Source organism: Hyperolius riggenbachi, chromosome 5, assembly GCF_040937935.1.
Source record: "Hyperolius riggenbachi isolate aHypRig1 chromosome 5, aHypRig1.pri, whole genome shotgun sequence".
Lineage (NCBI taxonomy): Eukaryota > Metazoa > Chordata > Amphibia > Anura > Hyperoliidae > Hyperolius > Hyperolius riggenbachi.
In genome coordinates, this window is record NC_090650.1 from 41,964,313 (window position 1) to 41,991,038 (window position 26,726).

General features: G+C 44.4%; 1 protein-coding gene across 1 annotated transcript in view; it reads right to left on the reverse strand.

Moving 5' to 3' along the window:
* The window catches only part of CUBN (cubilin), a 298,563-nt gene that overhangs the window by 164,639 nt on the left and 107,198 nt on the right, over nt 1-26,726 (reverse strand). Inside the window, exons 23-27 of the mRNA XM_068238249.1 lie at nt 25,421-25,607; nt 12,726-12,883; nt 8,162-8,343; nt 7,764-7,920; nt 6,499-6,686 (exon numbers count right to left, since the gene is read on the reverse strand). Coding sequence (XP_068094350.1) covers nt 6,499-6,686; nt 7,764-7,920; nt 8,162-8,343; nt 12,726-12,883; nt 25,421-25,607 — 872 coding nt within the window. The remainder of the gene's footprint in view (nt 1-6,498; nt 6,687-7,763; nt 7,921-8,161; nt 8,344-12,725; nt 12,884-25,420; nt 25,608-26,726) is intronic.

The window sequence follows — 26,726 nt, forward strand, 5'->3', positions numbered from 1 at the left end:
CTGTTTATCTGTGCATGCCGTCCTCATTTGACAGGCAGTCCAGCACAATAATGCCTTTTCTTCCAAATCACTGCTAGCTACAAGTCACATTACTCTGAGCTGGCAGGGCGGGGCCCCTGACAGTTTTTTCTTTCACAACAAAAAGAGAGAGAAGAGATGAGTCATTCAGGCAATGGCTTGCATATCTGAGTGGAAAAGTGTTGCTAATTACAAGGTTTTCCTCTGCAAATCTTGACGATAAAAGTGTATCTACTGGGAGGAGAGCTGTAGGTAGGGGCCCAACTTCTTACTCTGTATTGCAGTGGCATAACAAACAATAGCCCCTGCAAGGGATTGCCATGGGGGTGGAGCCTGTTTGGGGGCTCACCCAGGGCCATTTAGTGGCAGAAGAGGGGTGCAGAACAGGAGGTGGGCAGTGGGAACACAGTAGCAGGGAGGAGGGCCCTACTCTTCCCGGCCATCATCTGCGAAACGCGTTGTATGGTTCTCTGGAGTATATAAATAAACCTGTTGTTGCTAAAAAGCTGACAGTATCTTGTCTACTTCAAGGAGGCGAGTCCACCACCACCTCCTGAGGAATGTTAAACTTTTTAGTACCTTTTATCCTTCAGGCGCCTCTGTTCACTCTTATATTACCAATATCCACCCCTGGTGGAGGGGTCGATCACCATCTCTTTTTTCCTGATCTACAGAGAGCGACTTTTAATCCTGAGTAAGGACAGGTCTAACCTCCTCACCTGCCTGTACAGTGGTTACCTAGGAGGTAGCCCACTTTTGTGAGTATATACACTATATACTTTTCAATTCCAACCTATTGTTTTGCTTGCTACACTGTATTGGGCTCTCGGTGTCCCCACTTTTGTTTATCGCTACACTTGCTAATACAGTTATAAATGGGGGGAGAGGGTAAAAATAAATGATGCCAATTATGTTATGTAGGGGGATTAGCGTCAGCACAGGTCCGTGATCAATGATGCTGCATATCTATATTAATGATCAGTGACTTTTTTTGAGTTGTTTAAAACAAAAGCGTTGTATAGGTACCCTTACACTTTACAGCAAGCCTGAAGCAAAGGAAAACATATGAAATAATAAATTATATGTGTAGAACCGCAAAGAAATACAACATTAGTAGCAAAAAGAAGAGTATCATATTGTTTCCAGTACAGGAAGAGTTAAGAAACTTCAGTTGTTATCTATGCAAAAGAACTTCTCTGATCTATTCAACCCAAGTTACGTTAAATACAGCCCTGCTTTCTGAAGCACTTAAACAGCCAAGAAACAGTGAGGGACAGCTTGAGATAAGGTTTTACTGCAGGAAAGTTCAAAGGGTCATTATTTCTGCTTTTGTGGTTTTAAAACTGCAAATGTGTCAGACTAATGCAATGGTATAAAGAGAAAGCTAACTGAAAATAAAAACATGAGACTCTTTGCTACTAATGTTCTATTCATTATCCGTACTACAATTCATTATATCATAAGAGGTTTGTTTTTCCTTCTGGTTTGCTTTAACATACAATCTTCTGAGTAGCTTGCAAAGCATGTGATGTGTTGGAGTTTCCTGCCTGGCATGAGGTTATGAGGCAGATCTGTCACACTCATATCTGTGCTGCTTCAGTCTTGCTATTCACTCACTAAGTCCACCAATGACGTGTGTGGAGCAGAATGTCCCTTCAGTTCAGTGCTTCTTTTCATCTCATCATATGAAATGTTCAAAACAAGATGGCAGAGATCCAGGAAAGAAGATCTTGTAGTTTTACCGTGTACAAAAACCCCTTAATGTCTTCTCTTTTCGCAAGTTCTCAAGTATGAATCAGTTATTTACAAAGTCATTCCTTTGGTGCTGAGCACTTGGCTACAACGTACTGATTTTGGCAGATTCAACTACAGATGGGGGCTTTTGGCATCAGACTGGATAGGAGTAGACAAGGGCGTAACTAGAAATCACTGGGCCCCTCCCTCCAAAACAAATCTACAAATCTTTGTGTACAAAACTTTGCATGATTCATTATAAGAGGCTGAGCAGATGTAGTCATGAGAACAATTGTGCAGAGAGCAGAAAGTGTTTTTCTCTCCTACCCCTTAGTTGTCAGTCTCTCAGGACAGGGTCCTCTGTGGCTTCTGGGCCGCCCTGCGGCTGCTACACTTGCAGGGTCTATTGTTACGCCCCTGGGGGTAAATTTTGGAGCTTGTGTTCTTGCATTAAGGTGGCCACTAATGATACAATTTGCGGAATGATCGTTTACAAACAATCCTTCGTAGGAACAATCAGAAATTATCATTTGGGTCCACAAAAATAGACAAAAATCTCCTAACCAATGTTTGTCTCGTGTAGAATCTTTCTAATAGCTGTAGGAGCTGCTGCCCCCCCCCCCCCTTTCCTTTATTTATCCAGTGGAAGGTGTGAATGTAATCAAGTGTGACTTCACCCCCTGTGACTTAATCAAATGTCCTATCCCCCTCCCCCACTGGTAAAAGCTTTTATTTGCTCATTGCTACTGCTAATGAGCAAATAATGCCTGCTCTTTCTGAGGACTCTTTCCGAGGCCACTAAAGTAGGGCAATAAAAGCCTCTAACAAACATCTAAATGTAAAAAGAAGAAGAGGAAAAATAGACTTTTTCTTAGTAACGAGCTACATTGTTATCATGCATTTTTAACCACCCTGGCGTTCTATTGAGATCGCCAGGGCGGCTGCGGGAGGGTTGTTTTTAAATTAAAAAAAACTATTTCATGCAGCCAACTGAAAGTTGGCTGCATGAAAGCCCACTAGAGGGCGCTCCGGAGGTGTTCTTCCGATCGCCTCCGGCAAGCAGAAGTAACAAGGAAGGCTGCAATGAGCAGCCTTCCTTGTTTGGCTTTCCTCGTCGCCATGGCGACGAGCGGAGTGACGTCATGGACGTCAGCCGACGTCCTGACGTCAGCCGCCTCCGATCCAGCCCTTAGCGCTGGCCGGAACTATTTGTTCCGGCTGCGCAGGGCTCGGGCGGCTGGGGGGGACCCTCTTTCGCCGTTGCTCGCGGCGGATCGCCGCAGAGCGGCGGCGATCAGGCAGCACACGCGGCTGGCAAAGTGCCGGCTGCGTGTGCTGCTTTTTATTTCATCAAAATCGGCCCAGCAGGGTCTGAGCGGCACCCTCTGGCGGTAATGGACGAGCTGAGCTTGTCCATACCGCTAAGGTGGTTAATGTGCTATTGAGATGCCCTGGGGTCTAAAATTGCTGCTCCTCGGTTCACTTTAGGTGTACATAAGGCGATCACCGTACAGCATTGTATCATGAAGCCCATTCATACAGTTCTATAGCTATGATTCCCCCGTGTACAGTGATTGTGCTATGGAGCTGGCACACATGCAGCAGTAGTACGCCGTACATCCTGTGTCTGTGACCACAATGAGTCAGTTCCCCCCGCCTGGCATCACACGCTGTATCATTTCACTAATCTGGGCCGGACTCGCTGATGATTTAGCAGATGTGGTGGTGATTTTTTTTTTCTAACTGCAAGTTTTATTCTTAACATTAAATAAAAGATTCCAGCTAAAAGCAGAACTCCCCATGTTCTGACCAGAGAACACCACAGGTCCTGCCCATGTGTCGTGCATTCACATGACATGAGTAATCACTTGGAACTACATTTCCCTGAGATTTATCAGTTCCTGGTATGTTTCTGTCTGCAGTGCCACGAAAAATGAGGGTGTTGGCAGCTAAAAGGAATGGTGGCCTAGTGCATAGACCTTAGCTCCCAAGTGTCCCTCTTTTTGGAGGGACTGTGCCTCTTCGGGAGCCCTGTCCCACTGTCCCTCTTTCCTCCTCATTTGTCCCACTTTCAGGACTTTGTCCCTATATATATATATATATATATATATATATATATATATATATATATATAATTATCTACTAAAAATGTGTCTGATTGACTCTAAACTTTATTCCCATTCTTTAACTACTTTACGGCTGCTCCACGACAATGGGCGTGGCCGCGGCGGAAGCCCCAGGACCGCCTAACGCCAATTGGCGTCAGGTCCTGGATTCGGCTACTGAAGGAGATCGCGCGCAAGATGCACGCGCATCTCCTTCTCGGGGGGCGGAGCTCCGCCCAATCTTCAGTCTCCTGTTAGATGGCGTGATCGCCATCTATTTACATAGTGAAGCACTGCGATCAGCAGCAGCGCTGCACTGGGGACAGCCGAGTGGCAAGAGAGCGATTGGCTCTCATAGGCAGAAGCCTATGACAGCCGATCGCGTGATTAGCCGGCTGGGGGAGGGGATTGGAGGAAAGAAGATAAATAAAGACATAGTAAAAAAAATTTTAAAAAAGCAAACGTAAATATTGAAAAAAACAAAACAAACAACTGGGGGGCGATCAGACAGAGAGGTCTGTTGGTGGGGGGAAAAGGGGGGGGATCACTTGTGTACTGTGTTGTGCGGCCCTGCAGCTTGGCCTTAAAGCTGCAGTGGCCATTTTAGTAATAATCAGCCTGGTCTTTAGGGGGGTTTACCACTGTGGTCATCAAGTGGTTAAATTGATATATTACTAATTTTAAAATGTTAATATAAAGGAAAATGAACCAGGTTAGAAAGGGCCAGTGTGGTTTGAATTATAAAACAACATAGTTTTCTTATGAAATCTTTATCGTATGCTTGACTAGTGGTGTGACGAGGGCGTGATCAGGGGTGTGGCAGGGGCGTGGCTTAAATGGCCCCTATTTCTCATCTCAAAAAGTTGGGATGTATGCATAGACTGGAGGGAAGAGGTGCCCTGAGGAGTAAAGAGCTCTTATACACTATTAGGGATAAATAAATAAATGGTCTTACCTCAGATAAGGAGTGGCTTAAAGCGGACCCAAACCAAACATTTTTTTAATTCAAAATATTTAGTTGTACCACTCTGACACATACAAAGATAAATAAACACTCCTTCAAGCCTATGAGCATTTCAGTGCATGCTTTTCACCCTTCTCTTTTCATAACTAGGGTTATACAGGTGGCAGCCATTACTTCTGAGCTTAGTAGGAGGTTTTAGATCATAGGTGTGTTTGTCATCAGCTACCCTCCCTCACAGGGGCGTCGTCTATGTGAAATCTCACACAAGCTGAGATCACCTCCCCTGTGACATCATCAGTAGCAGCCTGTATTTTGTTTTTTTCTCCCCTCCACCAGTTTGCCGGATTCTGTCCCGGCACGGCAATATGAAAGGAAGGGAGGGGTTCGTCCAATAAATGGAAAATATTTTATATTTGTCATCCTGCAGCTGAAAAAGGCTGCTATTTATTAATATAATTTAGGAAATAGATTTTATTTCTGAAATCTTGTACTTTTAATTTGGGTCCACTTTAATAAAACCCGACCCAATCCCTAAGGTGACGTTGCTGAGCCGGGCACAACAGGCACAAAGTCATCTGTACAGCTAATGACGCACTGTGTTGTTATGCAGGGAGGCGGAGGAACGACAGAGCGGTACGTGCATGATGTCACACGGTGGGCGGGGAAGCTGCATGTCCGTCAGGGGCTACTGTCCACATGCCTGAATATTGGCTGAGGCGGTCCTTATCGGCTGCCTCAGCTGACTTAAACCGTGTGTGTGTGTACATAGCTTAACCGCTTGAGGAGCACAGGCTTACTCCCCCCTAGTGACCAGGCTATTTTTATTAACAATTCAGCACACTGCAGTTTTAACAGTGTGCTGCACGGCCATACAACTTAGCAGCCAAATGAACCCCCCTTTTCTGCCCACCTACAGAGCTTTCTGTTGGTGGGCTCTGACCGCTGCTGCAGGCTGTATTTTTTCTTTATTAATTTAAATATTCTTTTTTTATATAAAAATTTAATATTTTTCAATTTGTGTGTTCAGAGTTTATGGCTCAATGTATCATGTATGAGGCAAAGGGCCTCATGCATGTTATTCCAGTAACAGTGCCACTAGTAAGGGTAATATTGCAGTGGGATGTCTGCTCACCAGGGCCGTTTCTAACTTTTTTGTCCCTCCAGGCAAGAAGTCCTGTGTCAGTACACCTGTGGGGGTGGGGCTTAGTCCAGGGGCAGGGCTTAATCCAGGGGCATGGCACCCCCCAAAACCAATGGCACTCCAGCCAATGGCCTGGAATGCCTTTGTTTAAAAACAGATCTGCTGTGCATGGCAATATTACTGCAATTACGTGTATCAGGCCCAAAGTTTTCTCTTAGAAGATCATTTTTCACCTACTATCTAACTTAACTATTCAGCACTCTGCAACTGAAAAAGTACTAAAAAGTAGGCAAAAAGTTTCAAAATTATTCTGAGTATTTTCTTGTTTGCAGGTAGCTTAAAAGGTATTTTATTGGTAAAGTGTGAAAAACTCACCTTTGAGAAAACTTAAAAAAAAAAAAAGTGAATTGCATATGGCCTAGAGGATCAGCAGTGCAGCCAGGAAACATGCATTGTTTAAGAGGAAATAATAAATATTACATCTTCCACATAGTTCTCTCCCTCCAGGTGTCCTTACAATACAAGTGTATTCATACCTTCATGTAATCATATGGGCAGCTGTATCGCTTCAGTTTGAAGGCGTTGAACCAGTAGCTGATGGTGTTCCCGGCTGTGGTCTGGATTGTCCAGTTGCAGTGCTGGTTGGTGGTTGGGTTTGAATTTGGGTAATTTAAACTCTCCAGGATTCCCCCGCTGCGGCTGCTGATCACCACTCCTTCACACGCTAAATGCAATGATATAAAGGGGAGACTTTGCAAATGTGACCACTAGACAAGACCTGCATTACTGTAGATTTGTATTCATTGCTATAAAAACCCCATGAAATTAAAGTGGACCTGAACTCTTGCATAGGACAGAATAAAAACAGAGAAATACTCCCTGTATGTACCGTATATACTCGCACATAAGCCAACCCGCTTATAAGCCGAGGTACCCAATTCTCCCTCAGAAACCAAGAAAAAGCATTTGACTCATGTATAAGCCCTAGTATAGCCCCTCCACTTTAGCCAGATGTGCCCCCAGTACAAGTCAGTCCCCCTCCCCATAGCCAGATGTGCCTCAAGGATGATACAGCTGTGTCTCAAGATGTCAGTAGATGGCGTCATAGATATGAGACACAGCGATTGCCACACAGGAAGAATTCCTGTCATTGCACCGCTGACATGTTGCTTGCATGCTCCGCTCCACAAGCCAGGGGACACACAGGTAGTCTTGAGCAGCACACTCTGCACACCATGTTGCAGTGGATGGAGGGCACAGACACAGCAGGGAGCTAGCTGACGAGAGCAGGATTACTAGTGCACAATCCTTACACTACTCTGCCAGTAACAAAACCTGCTCCACCATCCGTTCTGCTCCAATGACTCGCATGAAAGCCGAGGGAGTAACTTTTCAGCTCATTTTTTGTGCTGAAAATTAGGCTTATATGGGAGTATATAAGGTATTTATAGAGTTTAGTCTGTATAATTCCCCCTCATCTGTGACCAATCACAACTGTAATTCGATCTTTCAGCGGTGTCAGCTCAGGAATCTCCTCTGTCATGGCAAAGCAGCTAATTTGTAAACAAAGGACGTTTACCCTATCTCTGCTTCAATGAAAGCAGGAAGTAGACACACTGGAGAATTATTGCAGGATTTTTATCAGCTGTAACAAAGAAATGTTTTTCTTTAAATATTATTACCCTGTTCCTTATCTTTTAGAGCAGAGAGGAGTTCAGATCTGCTTTAAGCTTTATCTCAAAAAATGATCTTTTCCTTTAAATATATATTTATATTATAAGAGTCATTACTTTATACTTACCTTGTCTGTAGGTGGCCAGGAATCCACTGTAGGACATAATGTTGTTGGCTCTGAATTTGACATACATGTCGCTGGCGGAGGAGCGGATTGGAGGGGGCAGGGTTTGCCCGCAGAGTTTCCTCAGCAAAGCTGAATTTGTGTTATTGCCATTATAGACCTACAAAACAGAACATAAAACATGTAGGACAACCCTGCATTCAGTAATGTAGTAACAAGAAATGCAGTTGCTACATTCGCACTGGGGCCCAGGACCAGAGGCGTGGAACATCTGGCTACAAATACTGAATTTAGCACACAGAAACTTTCTTCCTTGTTTGTGTTTATCTTATCGCAAGCACATGGTGATCAAACAACAACACACGACGGCCACCTTGCACATGCCAGAATGGAATACTTACAGCAAGGTAATCGTTGTTACAACTTGCAAGTGAATCCAAATTGAAGTCTTCAAATTGAATCTCAATCTGGCTCCCTCTAGAGGCTCTCAGGTGCCAGTAACACTCGGAATTCTCATAGTATGGCATAGGGTAATTGGGGGAGGAGAATCCACCAGAGAGAGCTGTTAGGGTTGATCCACAGCCTGAAAGAAAGTAAACACAACACATACATGAAATCCAATGGGATGTATTTACAAGGGTGAACCAGAAAGAAACAGTCGCTTTCAATTAATTAAAGGAATATTTTATGTATCCTTATACTATAAACCCCTGTGTCGCTGCGTCCAGCGTTTGTCCCTGTGTCCCTGTTATTTGCTACTGCGCATGTGCGCAGTAACAGACACCGACAGCTGGATGGGACCAGGAAGCGAGGTGGGTGGGCGGGCAGGCGGTTGCGTCCGGGCGGTGGGTGCGGGAGCGCACATGCGCACTGGCTGGCAGCGGCAGCAAAGAAACAGACCTAGAGCCCGTTTTTAACCGCTAGTTGAATATAAGACACACTGGTCCTTATTCAATTCACTTTTTTCTCTTAAATTTTCTCCTAGGAGAAAATGTTTCATATTCTCCTTAAAATACCTTTTTGAGTCTCTAGTTCTACAGGTTGCTTGCTGGTGGTTTAAAAAGCATTTTATTGATAAAGTGTAAAAATATCACCTAGGAGAAAATGTAGGAAAAAAAAGTGAATTGCATCAGGCCCAAGGTGCATTGAATAAGGGTTACTGGCCCATATGCAATTAACTTTTTCTTTTGAATTTTCTCCTAGGTGATATTCTCAAAATGGTCAATAAAACACCCTTTAACCACTTGCCGACCGCACACTCATACCGTGCGGCAGCAAAGTGGTAACTGGAGGAACAGCGACGCAGATCTGCGTCGCCAGGTGCCTCCCTAATTAATCAGGAAAGGCCGCTCGCGCGAGCGCCGTAAGGCAGATCGGCGATCCCCGGCCAATCAGCGGCTGGGGATCGCCGCCATGTGACAGGGGACAGCCTGTCACTGGCTGCACAGGACGGATAGCGTCCTGTGCAGCCCGGATCACCAGGGGTGAGAGGGAGGGGGGAATTTCGCCGCGGAGGGGGGCTTTGAGGCCCCCCCCCCGCAACATGCCAGCCAGGAGGAGCGATCAGACCCCCCCTGCACATCATCCCCATAGGGGGGGGAAAACTGGGGGCGATCTGATCGCTCTGCGTGCCAGCTGATCTGTGCTGGGGGCTGCAGAGCCCACCCAGCACAGATCACAAAAAATAGCGCTGGTCCTTAAGGGGGGGGGGGGTAAAGGCTGGGTCATCAAGTGGTTAAAGAAAATATTATAATAAAAAAGTGCTTCATTTTTACAATAATTATGTATAAATGATTTAGCTAGTATTTGCCCATTGTAAAATCTCTCCTCTCCCTGATTTACATTCTGACATTTATCACGTGGTGACACTTTTACTGCTGGCAGGTGATGTCAGTGGAAGGAGAAGCTGCTTGCTTTTTTGGAAGTTGGAGACAGCTGTAAACAGCTGTTATTTCCCACAATGCAGTGAGGTTCACAGACAGGAAACTGTCAGGTCCATGGTCCTGACATCACACTGTGGGAGGGGTTTCACCACAATATCAGCCATACAGAGACCCCTGATGATCTGTTTGAGAAAATTAATAGACTTCTCTTGGAAAAGGGGGCATCAGCTACTGACTGGGACGAAGTTCAATTCTTGGTAACGGTTTCTCGTTGAACCACCTGAAAGCCGGAAAATACTCAAAATCTTTCCATAGTTCCTTTTCACCTACTTTTTGGTACTTTATTTTAAATAGAAGATGAAAAATGATTTCCTAGGAGAAAACTCAGGAGAAAAAGTGAATTGCATATGGACCCCTGTGTCTAATGATTCTTTCTCTACATAATCCCCTCCTTTATTTAAGCATTTATCATATTTCTATGCAAGATTTTCAATGTCATTGTTGTAGTATCACACTCCTCAACTATCAGTGGGGGTTTCATGTTGATGCTGGTGAAACAACAGTTACCAGCGTTCTGTCCTGTAGTCATGTGACAAGTGGTGCTGGGAGAAAAGAGGTTAAAGAGAAACTGTACTGAGTGTAACGTAATGAATAAAAGTACTATTTTTTACAACATTACTTTAGAAATGATTTAGTCAGTGTCTGCCCATTGTAAAATCATTCATCACCCTCATTTACATTCTGAAATGTATCACAGGTGGTGATATCTTTACTGTTGGCTAGGAGCATTGCTGTGTTCTGAGATGAGCAGAAACAACACCTTGGGCTTGATTCACAAAGCCGTGCAAACTGTTTAGCGTGAAGTGCCGTTCGCGGACTTTTGCGCGCGCAAAGTGCCTCGATTCGCACGATCGCGGACTTTTGCGCGCGCAATTTGCGGCAAATTGCACGCGCAAAAGTCAGCGATCGCGCGAATCGCGGCACTTTGCACGTGCAAAAGTCCGCGAATGGCACTTCACGTGGTAACTGTTTAGCACACCCCGTGCTAAACAGTTTGCTCCGCTTTGTGAATCAAGCCCAAGTCTTCCAGAATGCTCTGGTAGGAGAATGCTTTGAGACATCATAGCCTAGGCTGAGGCTCGGGGCAGTTTCTAGGCCTCCCAGGGTGAGGGTGTTTCGATTGCGTCCCCATAGACTTTGTGCACACTGTTGCGATGCAGTAGCCAGAGGTGCGCCCCAGTATTAGGTAGCCCTAAATATAGTTAACCAGATTCCCCAGTATTATTTATCCACATGTAGCCCCCACCCTGTAGATAACCAGCAAGCCCCCTTTTCAGGTAGCCAGAGAGCCCCTTACCCTGTTCGGGTGGCCTGAGAGTCCTTGTTTAGGTAGCCAAAGAGCCCCCCCTTTAGGTAGCCAGAGAGTTCCCGTTTAGGTAGTCAGAGCCCCCCGCTTTAGGTACCCAGAGAGCCCCCCCTTTAGGCAGCCAGAGAGACCCCCCTTTAGGTAGCCAGAGAGTGCCCCCCTTTAGGCAGCCAGAGAGCCCCCCCTTTAGGTAGCCAAAGAGCGCCCCTATAGGTAGCCAGAGAACCTCCCTATAGCTAGCCACATAGCCCTCCCCCTCTTTAGATAGCCACAAAGTCCCCCAAAGCAGAGTGCGCAGCAGAAATTGTCACTCACCTCCCAGGATCCACAGGCTGCATGTACTTACTTGTTCCTGCTTCTAGGCATCCTGTATCATGGTAACAGCGCCCCATGTGATGATATCATAAAGGGTACTTCCACCATGATACAGGACGCCTATAAGCAGGAAAAAGTAGACATGCGGCGCGTGGATCTCGGGAGGTGAATGACATCTTCTGCTGCGCTCACCCCCCACCACTTCACCCTGGGCAATGCCCCACTTTGCCCGCCCCTAGAAACGGGCATGCCCAAACTAAACAACCCTTAGAGGGCAGGGCTAAATACCTAATATCCTAAATAATGTTGTGCCTTCTTCTTCAGTATATGACGTTGCAGTGCCTCTTTGACCTGACAGATGCAAGTGACGTTACACAGAAAGAATGCCTTGCGTGGCAAATAAAAGCAAACGGCTGTTACTTTCTGGATGACCCTAGTATAAGAATCTTAATATGAGTAACATTTGTCATGTATATCATTTGACATTTTCTTTTCTTAAAAATTGCTGCAAAGGTTTAAAACAGGAAGAGTGGGTAAGATGCGTGTAACTCGACTTTAAGGCTCCATACACATGCCAGACCACAGTCCTCGGAAATGAAGATAAACAACAGGTCGGTGGAGAATCGTCCATGTGATCAATCCATCCAGGCAGATTGTCTCAGGCGATAAGTGCTGTAAGTTTTTTTAACAAATGATTGATGACAAATGATCAGCCCATTTAAACTACTCACGTGTTGCAAATCTAACACTTCTGGGTCCTCATTTCCTCGCTTCCAGTAATGATCCGATCGGCAGACCATCGTTCTGCCGTTGCTGAATTCAAATGTGCACCGAGGTCATTCGTTCATTGGAGATCCCTTTTTTTCGATGGCCAAGGTCTAGCGTGTGTATATATAGCATGGGAATATACTCCTCAAACTAAAATTATAGTAACTACACTTTAAGAACATTTGAAAGCATTCCCAAATATTCCCTGTTTGTAAAATTGTTTATTTTTACTGCAGAGAGCAGTAGAAGCTTGCTTATCTCATTCTCTGGTCATCAACAAAGGCAAGAATCTCTCTGCACCTGTGTCTAACCCCCTCCTTTTCTGCTGAAGTGACTCAGCTGTGTCTATTCAGCAGAGGGAGGGAGAGGGGCAGAGTGAAGACACAGGGACAGGGAGATTCTTGCCTTTGCCGATGACAAGAGATAAGCAAGCTTCTAATGCTATCTGCAGCAAAAATAAAGGCTTTCAGACACAGGGAATACTTGGTAATGCTTTCAACTATTCTTTTATGCAACTAAGAGTAATTACTGAAATGTTAGTTTTGAAAGATTTATACCACTTTAAGGCATGTCATATTGAAACAATTCTGATTAATAGTGGAAGAAATAAGTGATCCAGAAATGTAATGTTACCTGTGGTGGCAGAGCTCCAGTGAGCTGAGAAGCCCGTGTTTGTGGCGCTGGAGTCACTCCTAAACTTCACCCAAAGTTTATTACTATGGGATATAACTAATGGGGGCCATTCCCTGCAAAACCGTCCCAGTAATGGAGATACTTCATAACCACCGTTCCTGAGGGGAACAAAATGACAGTTCATTAACAGATCAAACTTGATGTTAAAGAGATTCTGTAACAAAATGTTCATCCTTATTTCTTCTATCCTATACCTATACCTGTTCTAATGTGCTCTGTCTAACTGCAGCCTTTCCTATTTGCGCAATGTCTGTATTATCTCGGTTATATGATCTAATCTTCTCTCCTCTGTCGACTCTGTCGGCTGAGGCTGGAATGTGTGGAATGTGCTGTGCTGCTTGTGATTGGATAGAAGCTATACACACCGCCTCCAGGCCCCCTGCACACTCTGTATGACTCACACACTCTGCTCTTCTCAGCGTATCACTTGCTATGTCTTTTGTTTGTAAACACTGGATAAAAATGGCAATTACAAGCCAGGATTGCAGCAGGGAGTGGCAGAAACTGCACAGAGGGGCCCAGGAGAACATAATGAATAGAATGGTATGCTTTTTATTGTAAGAATTTTACAGTACAGATTCTCTTTAAAGCTATAAAGATGAAGACAATGAGTAACTATGACCCCGATATAGGAAGCTCTCATTTTACATTTTAAAGTGCATTTAAAAAATTCTTTAGTTCTTTAACTTAAACAAAATGTACAGGGGAAATCTAACCATCTGAGCCTATTGACTAGTCTAAGGTATTATCAGCGGCGGTTCGTCCATGAAACAGCGTGAATCACGCGCTCCTCAAATGTCCCCCTCCTCACACTCTCCGTCCCCTTCTCCTTAGATGCGTGGTGCTGCTTCACTCTCAGCGTTCCAGTGATGGGATCTTTATGTAGTATCCATAGCTACAGCGGTGTCCCATGTGACCTGTAACGTGCTGCCGGGTCACATGAGGCGCCACTGTAGTCATACAGCAAGCAGAACTTCACGTGTGGCTGGTGACTCCATCGCTAATCTTGGAAAGGACCACAGTGGAGGAACAGACATGTTGATGGATCCCGTGTAGATCATAAGATCTGTTTAGAGAAGATCTGATTTGTCCGTTGTGCCTGTTGTAGTAAGGGTTGGAACGCAAAGTCCTCACCTGCTTAATTTTTATGGACATCGGACGTAAATTGAACATGTCATCCATCTCCCATGGAATGCATAGATATGAACGTGGAGTTGATGCCCTTGTTGGTGAACGTGCATACCACGGTCCACAGCACACACTCCTCATATTGCAAACCCAGTCACACACACTTTTAACAGAGCCGGCCTTAGAGTATGCAGGGTCTGGGGCAAGTGTCATGTGCGGGGCCTAGATCCATAAATGCAGGCCATACACATTACCACCACGCTCACGGGCTTGGTTGCCTCTAATGCAGTACGCCTTATTATTGTTTAAAAACAATTTGTTAAAGGCCACTAAGCCAACCAATTATAAGTAATGTGCTTGTAAATTATAGAGTGCCGCCGAGACCCGGGCAGAATCTGTCACTCCCGGGTCTCGGCGCTTGTTCCCCGCTGCCGGCCCTTCCAGTGACTCACAGTCCGCACACGCTGATGGTAAACAATAGTCAGCTGACCCGCTCAGCTGACTGGGGCGATGTCAGCTGATCTCTACCTGACAGGGCCATGCTGTGTGATTGGTTGTGCGGAAGGTGGCCGGCCACTGTTTGGAGAATGATTGATATTTAAACGTGCAGAGTGCTCCCAGTCATCACCCGTGATAAGCATAGCTTTGGCTAGTTGCTGGATGCACACTCTGATCATAGTTTGATATTCTGGACTTTGACCTTGGATTGTATTTGACTATTCTGCTGTGATTAACACTTGCTTGCTGTCTGGATATCTCTTGTCTGCTGTCTGGATTGGCCCCTGCCTGTTTACTGGATACTCCCTTGTCTGCTGCCTGGATTGACCCTTGCTTGTTTACCGGATACTCTCTTGCCTGCTGCCTGGACCGACCATTGCCTGTTATTGGATATCTCTTACATGTTATCTGGATTGTCTGTTACCTGGGGACTTGCCTGTCATCCTTGCCAGCTTGTATGCCCTGATCGCCTAAGTCCTAATTAAGGCCAGCTAGTGGTGTGCCAGACAGGGACCATGTAGGTGTCAGTTAGAGGTGTGCCAGGCAGGGATAGCTAGGTGAAGAGCGAGACCCACAGCCTGGGACATACACGCTGACGCCTAGAAATACAGTGGGATGCGAAAGTTTGGGCAACCTTGTTAACCGTCATGATTTTCCTGTATAAATCGTTGGTTGTTACAATAAAAAATGTCAGAGAAATATATCATATAGGAGATACACACAGTGATATTTGAGAAGTAAAATGACGTTTATTGGATTTACAGAAGGTGCACATTTGCACAATAATTGTTTAAGTAAAATTAGGCAGATGCATACATTTGGGCACAGTTGTGATTTTATTGATTCCAAAACCTTTAGAACTGATTATTGGAACTCAAATTGGCTTGGTAAGCTCAGTGACCCCTGACCTACATACACAGGTGAATCCAATTATGAGAAATGGAAGCAGTAAAAATGGGCGCATATGGCTAATGGACAAAAAAGGGCGCTGCCATAGACTACAATGCAAAATATCGGCTATTGTGTGCATGAATTGTTTAAATAAAATTAGGCAGGTGCATAAGAAAAAAGAAATGAAATCAATATTTAGTAGATCCTCCTTTTGCAGAAATTACAGCCTCTAAACGCTTCCTGTAGGTTCCAATGAGAGTCTGGATTCTGGTTAAAGGTATTTTTGACCATTCCTCTTTACAAAACATCTCTAGTTTATTCAGGTTTGATGGTTTCTGATCATGGACAGCTCTCTTTAACTCACACCACATATTTTCAATTATATTCAGGTCTGGGGACTGAGATGGCCATTCCAGAACGTTGTACTTGTTACTCTGCATGAATGCCTTAGTGGATTTTGAACAGTGTTTAGGGTTGTTGTCTTGTTGAAAGATCCAGCCCCGGCGCAACTTCAGCTTTGTCACTGATTCCTGGACATTGGTCTCCAAAATCTGCTGATACTGAGTGGAATCCATCCGTCCCTCAACTTTGACAAGATTCCCAGTCCCTGCACTGGCCACACAGCCCCACAGCATGATGGAACCACCACCATATTTTACTGTAAGTAGCAGATGTTTTTCTTGGAATGCTGTGTTGTTTTTCCTCCATGCATAATGCCCCTTGTTATGCCCAAATAATTAAATGTTAGTTTCATCAGTCCACAGCACCTTATTCCAAAATGAAGCTGGCTTGTCCAAATGTGCTTTAACATACCTCAAGCGGCTCTGTTTGTGCTATGGATGGAGAAAAGGCTTCCTCTGCATCACTCTCGCATACAGCAGTTGAAGTTGACTCTTACCATTCGTCGCTTCTGTCTATCCGAGATTTTTCTTGGTCTGTGTAAGGCTTGGTGGTGTATTCTCCACAGTCAGCATGCAACGCATGAGCTGACGTGAAGGAGGTACACACACTAGCACAAGGAAACAGGCTATCCCTAGTATAGTGGAGGGGAGAACTGACTCCAATAGGAGATTGTGGCGCACAGAGCCGGTGCAGATCCGACAGCCACAAACAATACTTTTGCTATAACGTCTCAGCGCAAAGTAGCGCTGAGCGCATAAACCAGAACTGAGGAGATCAGGACAGGTAGACAGAATGAACGCTTGCTTGCTAGCCGCTACTTAGTGACAGCAAGCGTCCACAACAAGACAGACTGGAATGAGGCAGCCAATGCGTTTGCAGCGATGGCGTGCCTCACAAAGACAGGACAGGATAGTCAGGAAATAGCAGGATCAAGATAGATGAACGTAACAGACAAATATACAATAAGTATGTTTTCCTAGCGTATTACAATTACAGCTATCAATGAAACTATTTGTAACGTCTGACTAACATATGTATATATCGGCAATGAACCGATATATGACATAAGCAGGAACACTGACTAGGACTGGAGCAATACAGGGAACAGGACTCAGAAGAATTCGCTATCTCTTCGCAGAGATGAACGCAATCCACAAACGGTAACAGAACAGGATTCAGAAGGATTCGTTATCTCTTCGCAGAGATGAACGCAATCCACAAACAGAACCAGGAGCAGGGTAACTAACTCAGCACGGGTGATCACGATACGCGCAACCTACCAAAACGTGCTGGAAAGCTGACTAACTGCACACAGGATATAAACAGTTCGTGTACGTATACATCAGCGACACTGATGTATCAACGTAACACGAATACAAGGAAAATAATAAACGTGCTGGTATGCATATATATTAGCAATGAACCAATATATGATGCAAAGACCAGCAAAGTATCTTTAGAACAAGAAACCTGATCGGGGGCTGAAGCAACAGCAAGACAGGCTTAAACTGAAGCTATGAAAACCCGAGGAGTCCTGCAGGAAGCAGATCTTTATACTGAGGTCATCCAATGGGAGCAGACATGCAGATTCCCACACAGGTGAATGATAATCAGTCACAAGCTGACAGCAGGGAAAGGCAGACAAAGCTATGCAGCTTGCATGGAAAGAGATCAGAACTGCCTGAGCTGCAGCACTACTACTTCCAGCAATACCTGCTGCAGCAGCGATCATTACAGTACCCCCGCCCTTAAAGGCGGATACCAGACGCCTCTCAAAACTGACATTCCCAAGGAGACAACCTAACTGATAATTCATGATGACCGGGACAGCCCGGCAAGACCAAATTCCAGAATCAGTCATCACAAGACTGGACCCATTAGAACCAGAACCTACAGAACCATGCCCATCAGTACTACAAGTCTCAGTGTGACACCCATCAGAACCATGATTTTCAGAAGAAAGCCCCCCGAAGCTCTCTGAGCGATACCCACTGCCTTCCAGGGACCGTCCAAAAATGCCAAAGCCTTTGCAATGCCCACCGGAACTGTCTTTACCAACACAAAACCCACTGTTGAACCAGTCCAAGGTACCAGGACAAGCTTCCTCAGAGATCTCCCAGAACACTTTAAAGCTCCAAAGAGCTCCCAAAAGGTCAGAACGCCCTTTAGGCTCACATGGAGAATTATCAAGAACCCCCATGGAACCTATGGCAATTCCTGAGTCAGGGTTACAAGGACAAACATCAAGATCAGGGCTTTCAGGGACCAGAACCATCTCTGGGCATGCAGGCAGACTGGCAACATCAGAACATGTCTCCCCTAAGGAAGCATCTGAGTATGCTAACACCTTAGACACACTTGGGCATTCTGGCACACAAAGCACATCTGGGCACACTGGCACAAGAGAAACCTCTGGGCATGTCAAGGAACTGTGAACCTCAGGGTCAGCCAAGATAGGACCGAAACCAGGACTGGACAAAAATTCATCATGACTAGACTTCACAAGCACTGGACTCTCACTAAAGAATGCAGGAACAGACTTGGATGTCTCTGATTCTAGCAAGGTTATTAACAAATCAGGTTCAGGGGCATAAACAAGACAGGACAAGTCTTCTGATGTATGAACGGAGCTAGATAGGGACTCCACAACTTCCTCTGGACTGGACAGAGACCCATCTAATACACTGGATTGGAGCTCATGAGGGGCTGCAGAACAAGTCAGTATTGCAGAAACCCCCACTGGACTAGGCAAATCTGAGGAATTCCCTGGACAGGAAGGGAACTCCGGAATCTCTGCCACACCGGCCAGAGAATCAGAATTTTCCAAGATACCAGGCGGGTTTTCAGGAACACTTACTAAATCAGACTGAAATTCTGAGACTTCTGTTATTTTGACCAGAGAATCAGAATTATCCATGTTACAGGGCAAGACTTCTGAAACATTCAGAGGACAGGGCTGGAGTTCCTCGGCTGTTACAACACTGGAGAGGGACTCAACAACATTGGTTAAATCAGACTGTGTACAGGGCAAGGTATCTAAGACACTTGCTGACGAGGACAATATTTCAATGACTTCTGCTTCATCAGACAAAGATTCATCAAGTTTATTTAGAGTGGACTTTAATTCTAAGACAGCTGCTAAACAAGTGAATATTGCTGCAACACCCACTGAGGTAAGCAGTGCCTCAGAGTCTTCTGCTAGAGGGTTTGAAGTATCCAAAGTACTGGGTGAAGCATAGGACTCTGCGACTCCAGCTTCACTGGACAGGATCACTGAACAGTCCATATTGCAGGGCAAAACCATGGAAGCACCTGCTGGACAGCATAAGGATTCTGTGACCTGAGCTTCATAGGAGAGATCTACTGCACAATTCATGGTACAGGGCAAATTTACTGCAACATTTTCTGAACAAGGTAATAATTCTGCGATTTCCGGTTCACATAGCAGATGCTCTGAGCTATTCATGATACAGGGCAAATTTACTGGAACATTTTCTGAACAAGGTAATAATTCTGCGATTTTAGGTTCACATAGCAGATGCTCTGAGCTATTCACGATACAGGGCAAATTTACTGGAACATTTTCTGAACAAGGTAATAATTCTGCGATTTCAGGTTCACATAGCAGATGCTCTGAGCTATTCACGAAACTAGAGCGAGGTGTAGAAACAGGAAGATCAAGACACAATGTTTGCGCATCTGAATCACCATTCATTTGTAAAATTGGGAAATTCAGATGCTGGGGTTCTGAGGTTTCTAGACAGGATTGCTGGGACTCAGAAGATAATGTAATGCATCTATTGACATCTGCTGGATCAGACAGGAGTTGAACTTTATTAACACAGGTAATTTCTGCAGAAGTGTTTGCAGAGGCAGGCAAGATTTTTCTGATGTCTGTGTCACTGAACAAAGAGTCATGAGTACTGGCTAGGCTGGACTCAGAAGTTAGCAGGACCTCTGGATTCTCTGCTGAGAAATTTGTGCAGGGCAAGGTTAAGAAAGTATCAGTGGCTTCTGTTTTACTGGGAAGTAACACTGAGTTATCCATGGTACAGGGTGGAATTGCAGGAGCTTCAATTTCACACAAAAAGAGCTCCGAATCACCTGCTGAATCAGCCAAAGGTGCTGAAGCAGGCGGGTCAGAACGCCAAATTTGCGAATTCGGAGTCACATAAAAATCATCCAAAATCAGTTCCCACACATCAATCAATGGAGCCACAAAGTCATACCTACACACACCAATCTCTATTAGGTTATAGGCCGACTTAATGCATGCATTCAATACGAATTCACTTTTTGCACTGTAAAATTGACAAAATGAACTTGAATCATTCTTCCATTCACAGACCAGGGCTTCCATCTCTCCCCTCTCGAATGGAGGATCCCATGCATACTTAGCTGAACATTCAGGCTGATCACAGTTTGCAGATATGATTGTGGCAGGGACATGTATTGGGTTAATTAGCAGATGACTGGCAGATTCCTTATTCTTAAGAATCTCCAATACCTGTAGCAAGTGTTGAACTGTAGTGTATGCAAACTTCCCTTGCTTCACAAATAAGTTGATTTGTTCAATACTCTGTAATATCTCCTCATAATCATACTCAGATAATTCTTTTAAACAAAAATCTTTATTTTCCCTAGCCAGTGATGAAAGTTCATTAGTAGTTTCATAAGTCCATTTAACTCCCCTGAAAGACAATTGCATTTCATTATCTGTTAATGGCAGAATCTCATTATAGGTCTCAGTCGCTAAGGATAACAACTCTGCAGATCGGACACGTTTCTTAGAACGTTTGCGTTTTGCCTTAGACCCTGCTGCCTTTGGTAATTTATTCAAAGCTGCAGGAAAATTATCAGGAACACTCTCTACTTGCTGATCATTTTTGCAAGCAATTGAAGGAGCAGCTGATTGGCCTGCTGCCAGGAGTTCATTAAAAGGGTAAGGCAAATTAGTTTTGCGCAGCCAGTTATGGATCACAAACGCTAGAAATTCCAGCGGTCTCTCTTTCAAATTGGTATGATTGAGGACATCAAATGCCCACTGAAACAATTCCCCTTTAAACAAAATATAACTTAGCTGGAGTGCCCAGGTTGAAACAGGAGTCGCTTGGAGATCGGGATTGGCCAGGAACCTGGCACATTCAGAGAAAAACTCATTTTCTGTTTCAGAGTTAAGTTCTTCAAATTTCTTAAAGGAACAGGAACCATAATTAACAGTGTCATACTTTCTGGGAATCCCCCCCACAATGGGGATTGGTAATGGGGTTTTCATAATGTAAGGCTTGGTGGTGTATTCTCCACAGTCAGCATGCAACGCATGAGCTGACGTGAAGGAGGTACACACACTAGCACAAGGAAACAAGGAAATAGCAGGATCAAGATAGATGAACGTAACAGACAAATATACAATAAGTATGTTTTCCTAGCGTATTACAATTACAGCTATCAATGAAACTATTTGTAACGTCTGACTAACATATGTATATATCGGCAATGAACCGATATATGACATAAGCAGGAACACTGACTAGGACTGGAGCAATACAGGGAACAGGACTCAGAAGAATTCGCTATCTCTTCGCAGCGATGAACGCAATCCACAAACGGTAACAGAACAGGATTTAGAAAGATTCGTTATCTCTTCGCAGAGATGAACGCAATCCAAAAACAGAACCAGGAGCAGGGTAACTAACTCAGCACGGGTGATCACGATACGCGCAACCTACCAAAACGTGCTGGAAAGCTGACTAACTGCACACAGGATATAAACAGTTCGTGTACGTATACATCAGCGACACTGATGTATCAACGTAACACGAATACAAGGAAAATAATAAACGTGCTGGTATGCATATATATTGGCAATGAACCAATATATGATGCAAAGACCAGCAAAGTATCTTTAGAACAAGAAACACGATCGGGGGCTAAAGCAACAGCAAGACAGGCTTAAACTGAAGCTATGAAAACCCGAGGAGTCCTGCAGGAAGTAGATCTTTATACTGAGGTCATCCAATGGGAGCAGACATGCAGATTCCCACACAGGTGAATGATAATCAGTCACAAGCTGACAGCAGGGAAAGGCAGACAAAGCTATGCAGCTTGCATGGAAAGAGATCAGAACTGCCTGAGCTGCAGCACTACTACTTCCAGCAATACTTGCTGCAGCAGCGATCATTACAGTCTGCCACTTCAAGCCTTTACTTGAAGTGAGCCTGTGGTCTTTAATTTCCTCAATATGTTCCTAACTGTGGAAACAGAAAGCTGAAATCTCTGAGACAGCTTTCTGTATGCTTCCCCTAAACCACGATGGTGATCAGTCTTTGTCTTCAGGTCATTTGAGAGATGTTTTGAGACCCCCATGTTGCTACTCTTCAGAGAAAATTAAAAGAAGAGGGAAACTTACAACTGACCACCTTAAATACTCTTTCTCATAATTGGTTTCGCATGCACCAAAAGGGCGCCTGGAAAAAAAAGGGGGCGGGATATAGCCAAAATTATAAGTTCTAATGTAAAACAATATTTTTCGTTTATACCTTATAAACGAAAATCTAGTGCTAAATAGGTTCAATAAACGGAAATGAAACAGCAAAATACCGTCTATAACAAAAAACGAAATGAAACATCAAATAGCGTCTTTAACAAAAAACGATATTTACAATTGTATGAAGCACAATGGTAGATTTTACAGGTATTTTACTGCAATTATACCTAACTATAGGCTCGCATGGATCTCTCCCTATCTCTATCCCTAACCCCTAGACCCCCCTTTGTGTAAATATACATAATTTAATACATTTTATATATTACAAATATTATACTGTATCTATACCTAACCTTACTCTCATACAGAACCCTCCCTGTACCTATCCCTAACCCCTAGACCTCCCTGGTGGTGCCTAACCCTAAATATCCCCTGGTGGTGCCTAACCTTAACAAGCCCCTAGTGGTGCCTAACTCTAAGACCCTCCTGGTGGTGCCTAAACCTAAGACCCCTCTGGTGGTGTCCAACCCTAAGACCTCCCTGGTGATGCCTAAACCTAAGACCCCTCTGGTGGTGTCCAACCCTAAGACCTCCCTGGTGGTGCCTAACCCTAAACCTCCCCTGGTGGTGCCTAACCCTAGCCATCCCCCTGGTGGTGCCTAACCGTAGCCATCCCCCTGGTGGTGCCTAACGCTAACCATCCCCACTGCACAAACACCCTTACACACATATAAACAATAATATATTTAATCCTTAAAATACTTCACTATAAATAACATGAATAGAATAATTTATACAGGTATATTTGTAATAGAATAAATAGCCTTAGAATCACCTACACATTAATACTATTATAAATAGAAAAAGGGATAATATATATATATATATATATATATATATAGATAGATAGATAGATAGATAGATAGATAGATAGATAGATAGATAGATAGATGTTAGAATAAATAGCCTTACAATCACGTACGCATTAAAAATCCTAAAATAACTGATATATTAAAAGCAATATATTACTAAGATAAATCTAAAAACTATAATCCACGCATTATAAGTCTAAAAAACAAAGTTAATACCTAAAGCGATGTATTTCTAATAGAATAAGGTTGAAAACGATATTTAAGCATTATATGTATGAAAACTAATTTTTAAGTGATAAAATAAGTGTAAACGAAAATTTACTTGTTACACTCCTGAAAGCGAAATTTAAAAACAAAAAAATAAGTAAAACATCCTGAAAGAGAAATTTAAAAATGAAAAAATAAGTAAAACACAAAGTCAAAACAAATTTTTAAACGATATTTGTAATAAACCTTATTCTGTAAACAAAAACTTTTGTTAAAGCTAATGGGAACCGGTTAAAAAAAAAAGTCAGATACTCACCTAAGGTGAGGGAGGCTCTGGGTCCCATAGAGCATTCCCTCTCCTCTCCCAGTCCCCGCTGTTGCGCTGGCTCCCCCTGTAGCGGTAATCGACCGTTTCGGTCAAATGTCTCCCGGCCGAAGGGAGGCTTAGGAAATGCTTCGGGAGCCCGAGTGCTCCTGAAGACGGGCCGCTCTACACTGCGCACGTGCAAGCGCCCTCTATGACGCGTTCGCGTGGGCGCCGCCTGTCTTCGGGAGGACTCGGCACCCGAAGACTTCCAAAGTCCCCTCGGCGTGGGATGAGAACGGAGGAGCCAGCGCAGCACCGGGAGCACCGGAAGAGGAGAGGGATGGCTCATTAGGACCGAGCCTTCCCTCTCCTTAGGTGAGTATCTGTCTTTTTTTTTTTAAACCGGGGTTACATTAGCTTTAACACGATCCCTGCAACCGCTATTTCTCGGGCGCCCAAATTTCCTGCCGGGCGCCCCAATAGCCGATATTTTGCATTGCAGTCTATGGCAGCGCCCTTTTTTTTTCATTAGCCATATGCGCCCTTTTTTACTGCTTCCACTTCTCATAATTGGATTCACCTGTGTATGTAGGTCAGGGGTCACTGAGCTAACCAAGCCAATTTGAGTTCCAATAGTTAGTTCTAAAGGTTTTGGAATCAATAAAATGACAACTGTGCTCAAATGTATGCATCTGCCTAATTTTATTTATACAATTATTGTGCAAATGTGCACCTTCTGTAAATCCAATAAACGTCATTTCACTTCTCAAATATCACTTTATGTGTCTCCTATATGAGATATTTAACTGACATTTTTTATCGTAACAACCAACGAGTTATAGAGGAAAATAATGACAATTAACAAGGTTGCCCAAACTTTTGCATCCCACTGTATATCACCAAGCTTTACACCAATATAAGAACAATTACAATACGTAATGAATGGTACTACCATTTGCCGTTTTATTACGGTACATTACGTATTGTAATTATTCTTATACTGGTTTAGTGGCCTTTAACCAACTGAATTACGGTAATAATTCGGAAGCATTTTGAATGTGAAATTATTTGGATGAACTTAACTAGAAGTAACTAGATAACACTTGTTTCTTCTGCTGAACCCGCTGCTGGAGTCTGCAAATTACAGGCTACATTAGTTTCAGCACAGCCAGTACCACTGGATACATTACTTGTTACAGTCCTGGTGAGTCCAGCTTATGTTATACCCCTCCAGCCCCCTCCGCCTCCAGGCTCCATTCTCCTAAAAAAAAAGCCCCTACAGGCTGAGGCTTTTCCTGGTCGGCTTGGTTGGCGGTATTGCGCAGGTGCTTACCCGGCGACACGCATCCTTCATCACATGCAAGTGACTGTGCATGCGCATCAAGGACGAGCGCCGCTGGGTCAGAGCCTGAGCCGAACGGGAAGAGCCTCAGTCAGCCTGATGGGAGCTTTTAAGTGAACATACTTGCGGTGGGAGCCCCCTTCAAGCGCGGGGCCTGAAGCGATGGCCCTATTGGCCCCCACCCATGAGTCCGCCTCTGCTTTAAACCGCTTTCATTCATAGTTTTACAAAAGCCCAACTTAGTTCCATTAATTCTGTAAATATTGTAGTTTGGTGCTGACAGTTCCCTTTCTTAGCAATGTCACAAAACTGTCTTGGGGGCAACAATGTCGTCTTTCCATCCTGAAGCTGCCATCCGAATGGTTGATACAACCTTCATGCGAATGAATGCAGCTTGGGGGTATTGGCATCTCTCTGACTAACCCTCACTGCCGTCATCAACTTTCTTTATAGAATGTATAGAAAATCCTGGAAAAGACAAAAAAAAGGGCTTCTACTTGCCTGATTTCCACATAGTCGCTGGTACAGCTTGAAGATGACTGCAGTGCAAAACTTGTGAAGTTCAACATAATCTGACTGTTCATGTCGGTGGTGATTGTATAGATGCACTCCCTGTTATTGGGGTAGTTATTGGGGTAGTTTGGAGAGGTGAGCACACCTGTTGCATCTGTATAGGCCACATTACAGGCTGCAAAATAACACAGATCACAGTTAATAAACAAATACAAGGGATAATGAAGGTCAAGGGATAAATACCAAACATATCTTTTTTAATTTTCGGTTGAGTGAAATAGGATCAGTTAGAGAAGGTTCACACTTGTTTTAAAAAACGTATCCGTGGCTCAGTTTTTTGGCCCGGATCAAAACAGAGCCAAGGATACTAATGTTAAAAATAGTGTCCGTCTTCACTTAAAGTGGATCCGAGGTGAACTTTTACACATTGCATAATTGTGTTCCTTTCCTATTGTTTATAGGGCATATATAGACAAGTTACTTGGTATAGTTAGTTTTTCATCTCGGGTCCACTTTAATTTAAAAACGGATCAGTGTGCGTTCCGGGGGATCCGTGCTAATAACCTGAACGGAAGGTCCGGATTTGCAGGATTTTTACAGACCCCGGATACACGGAGGGGTAGTGAAACCTAATGCAAAAACAGATCCCCCTCTACACAGGCAGCTTTTGACACAGAAACTGATCAGTTTCCAGTGTCCCAGCCCTGCCTGTGGGTGGGGAGGGGGCCGCCATGCTGGAGGGGTTAGCAGGCAGGAAGGGGGGGAAGCATGCACAGTGGCGGGAGGGGGGTTGGAGCCCCCCTCCACCGATTCCCCTCCAGCAGGTTTCTTTTAAAAAATCGATTTTAAATCAATGTTTCAGTAAGCGGCGAGAGGGGAACTTACTTCCTTGCATTCCACTGCTCACCACGTCACTTCCTGCAATGCCGCCCAATGAACTACAGAGGGCGGCATAGAGGGCGGCATTGCAGGAAGTGACGCGGCAAGCAGTGGAACACAAGGAAGTTAATTCCCTGCTCGCCGCCTGCTGATACATTGATTTAAATACAATTTTTAAAAGAAACTAGCTGGAGGGGGAGCAGGGAAGGGGGGACCCAGGTGAGGAAGAGTGCCAACCCCCCTCCCGCTGCTGTGCATGCTGCCCCCCTTCCTGGATGCTACCCCCTCCAGCATGGCACCCCCCCCCCCCCCCCACACACACACACACACACGGCCATGGCTGGAAATATGTTACCACGGACTGGAAACCTATGCTGCAAAAAGGACAAAAAAACTGAAATACAGGGAGAGAAAT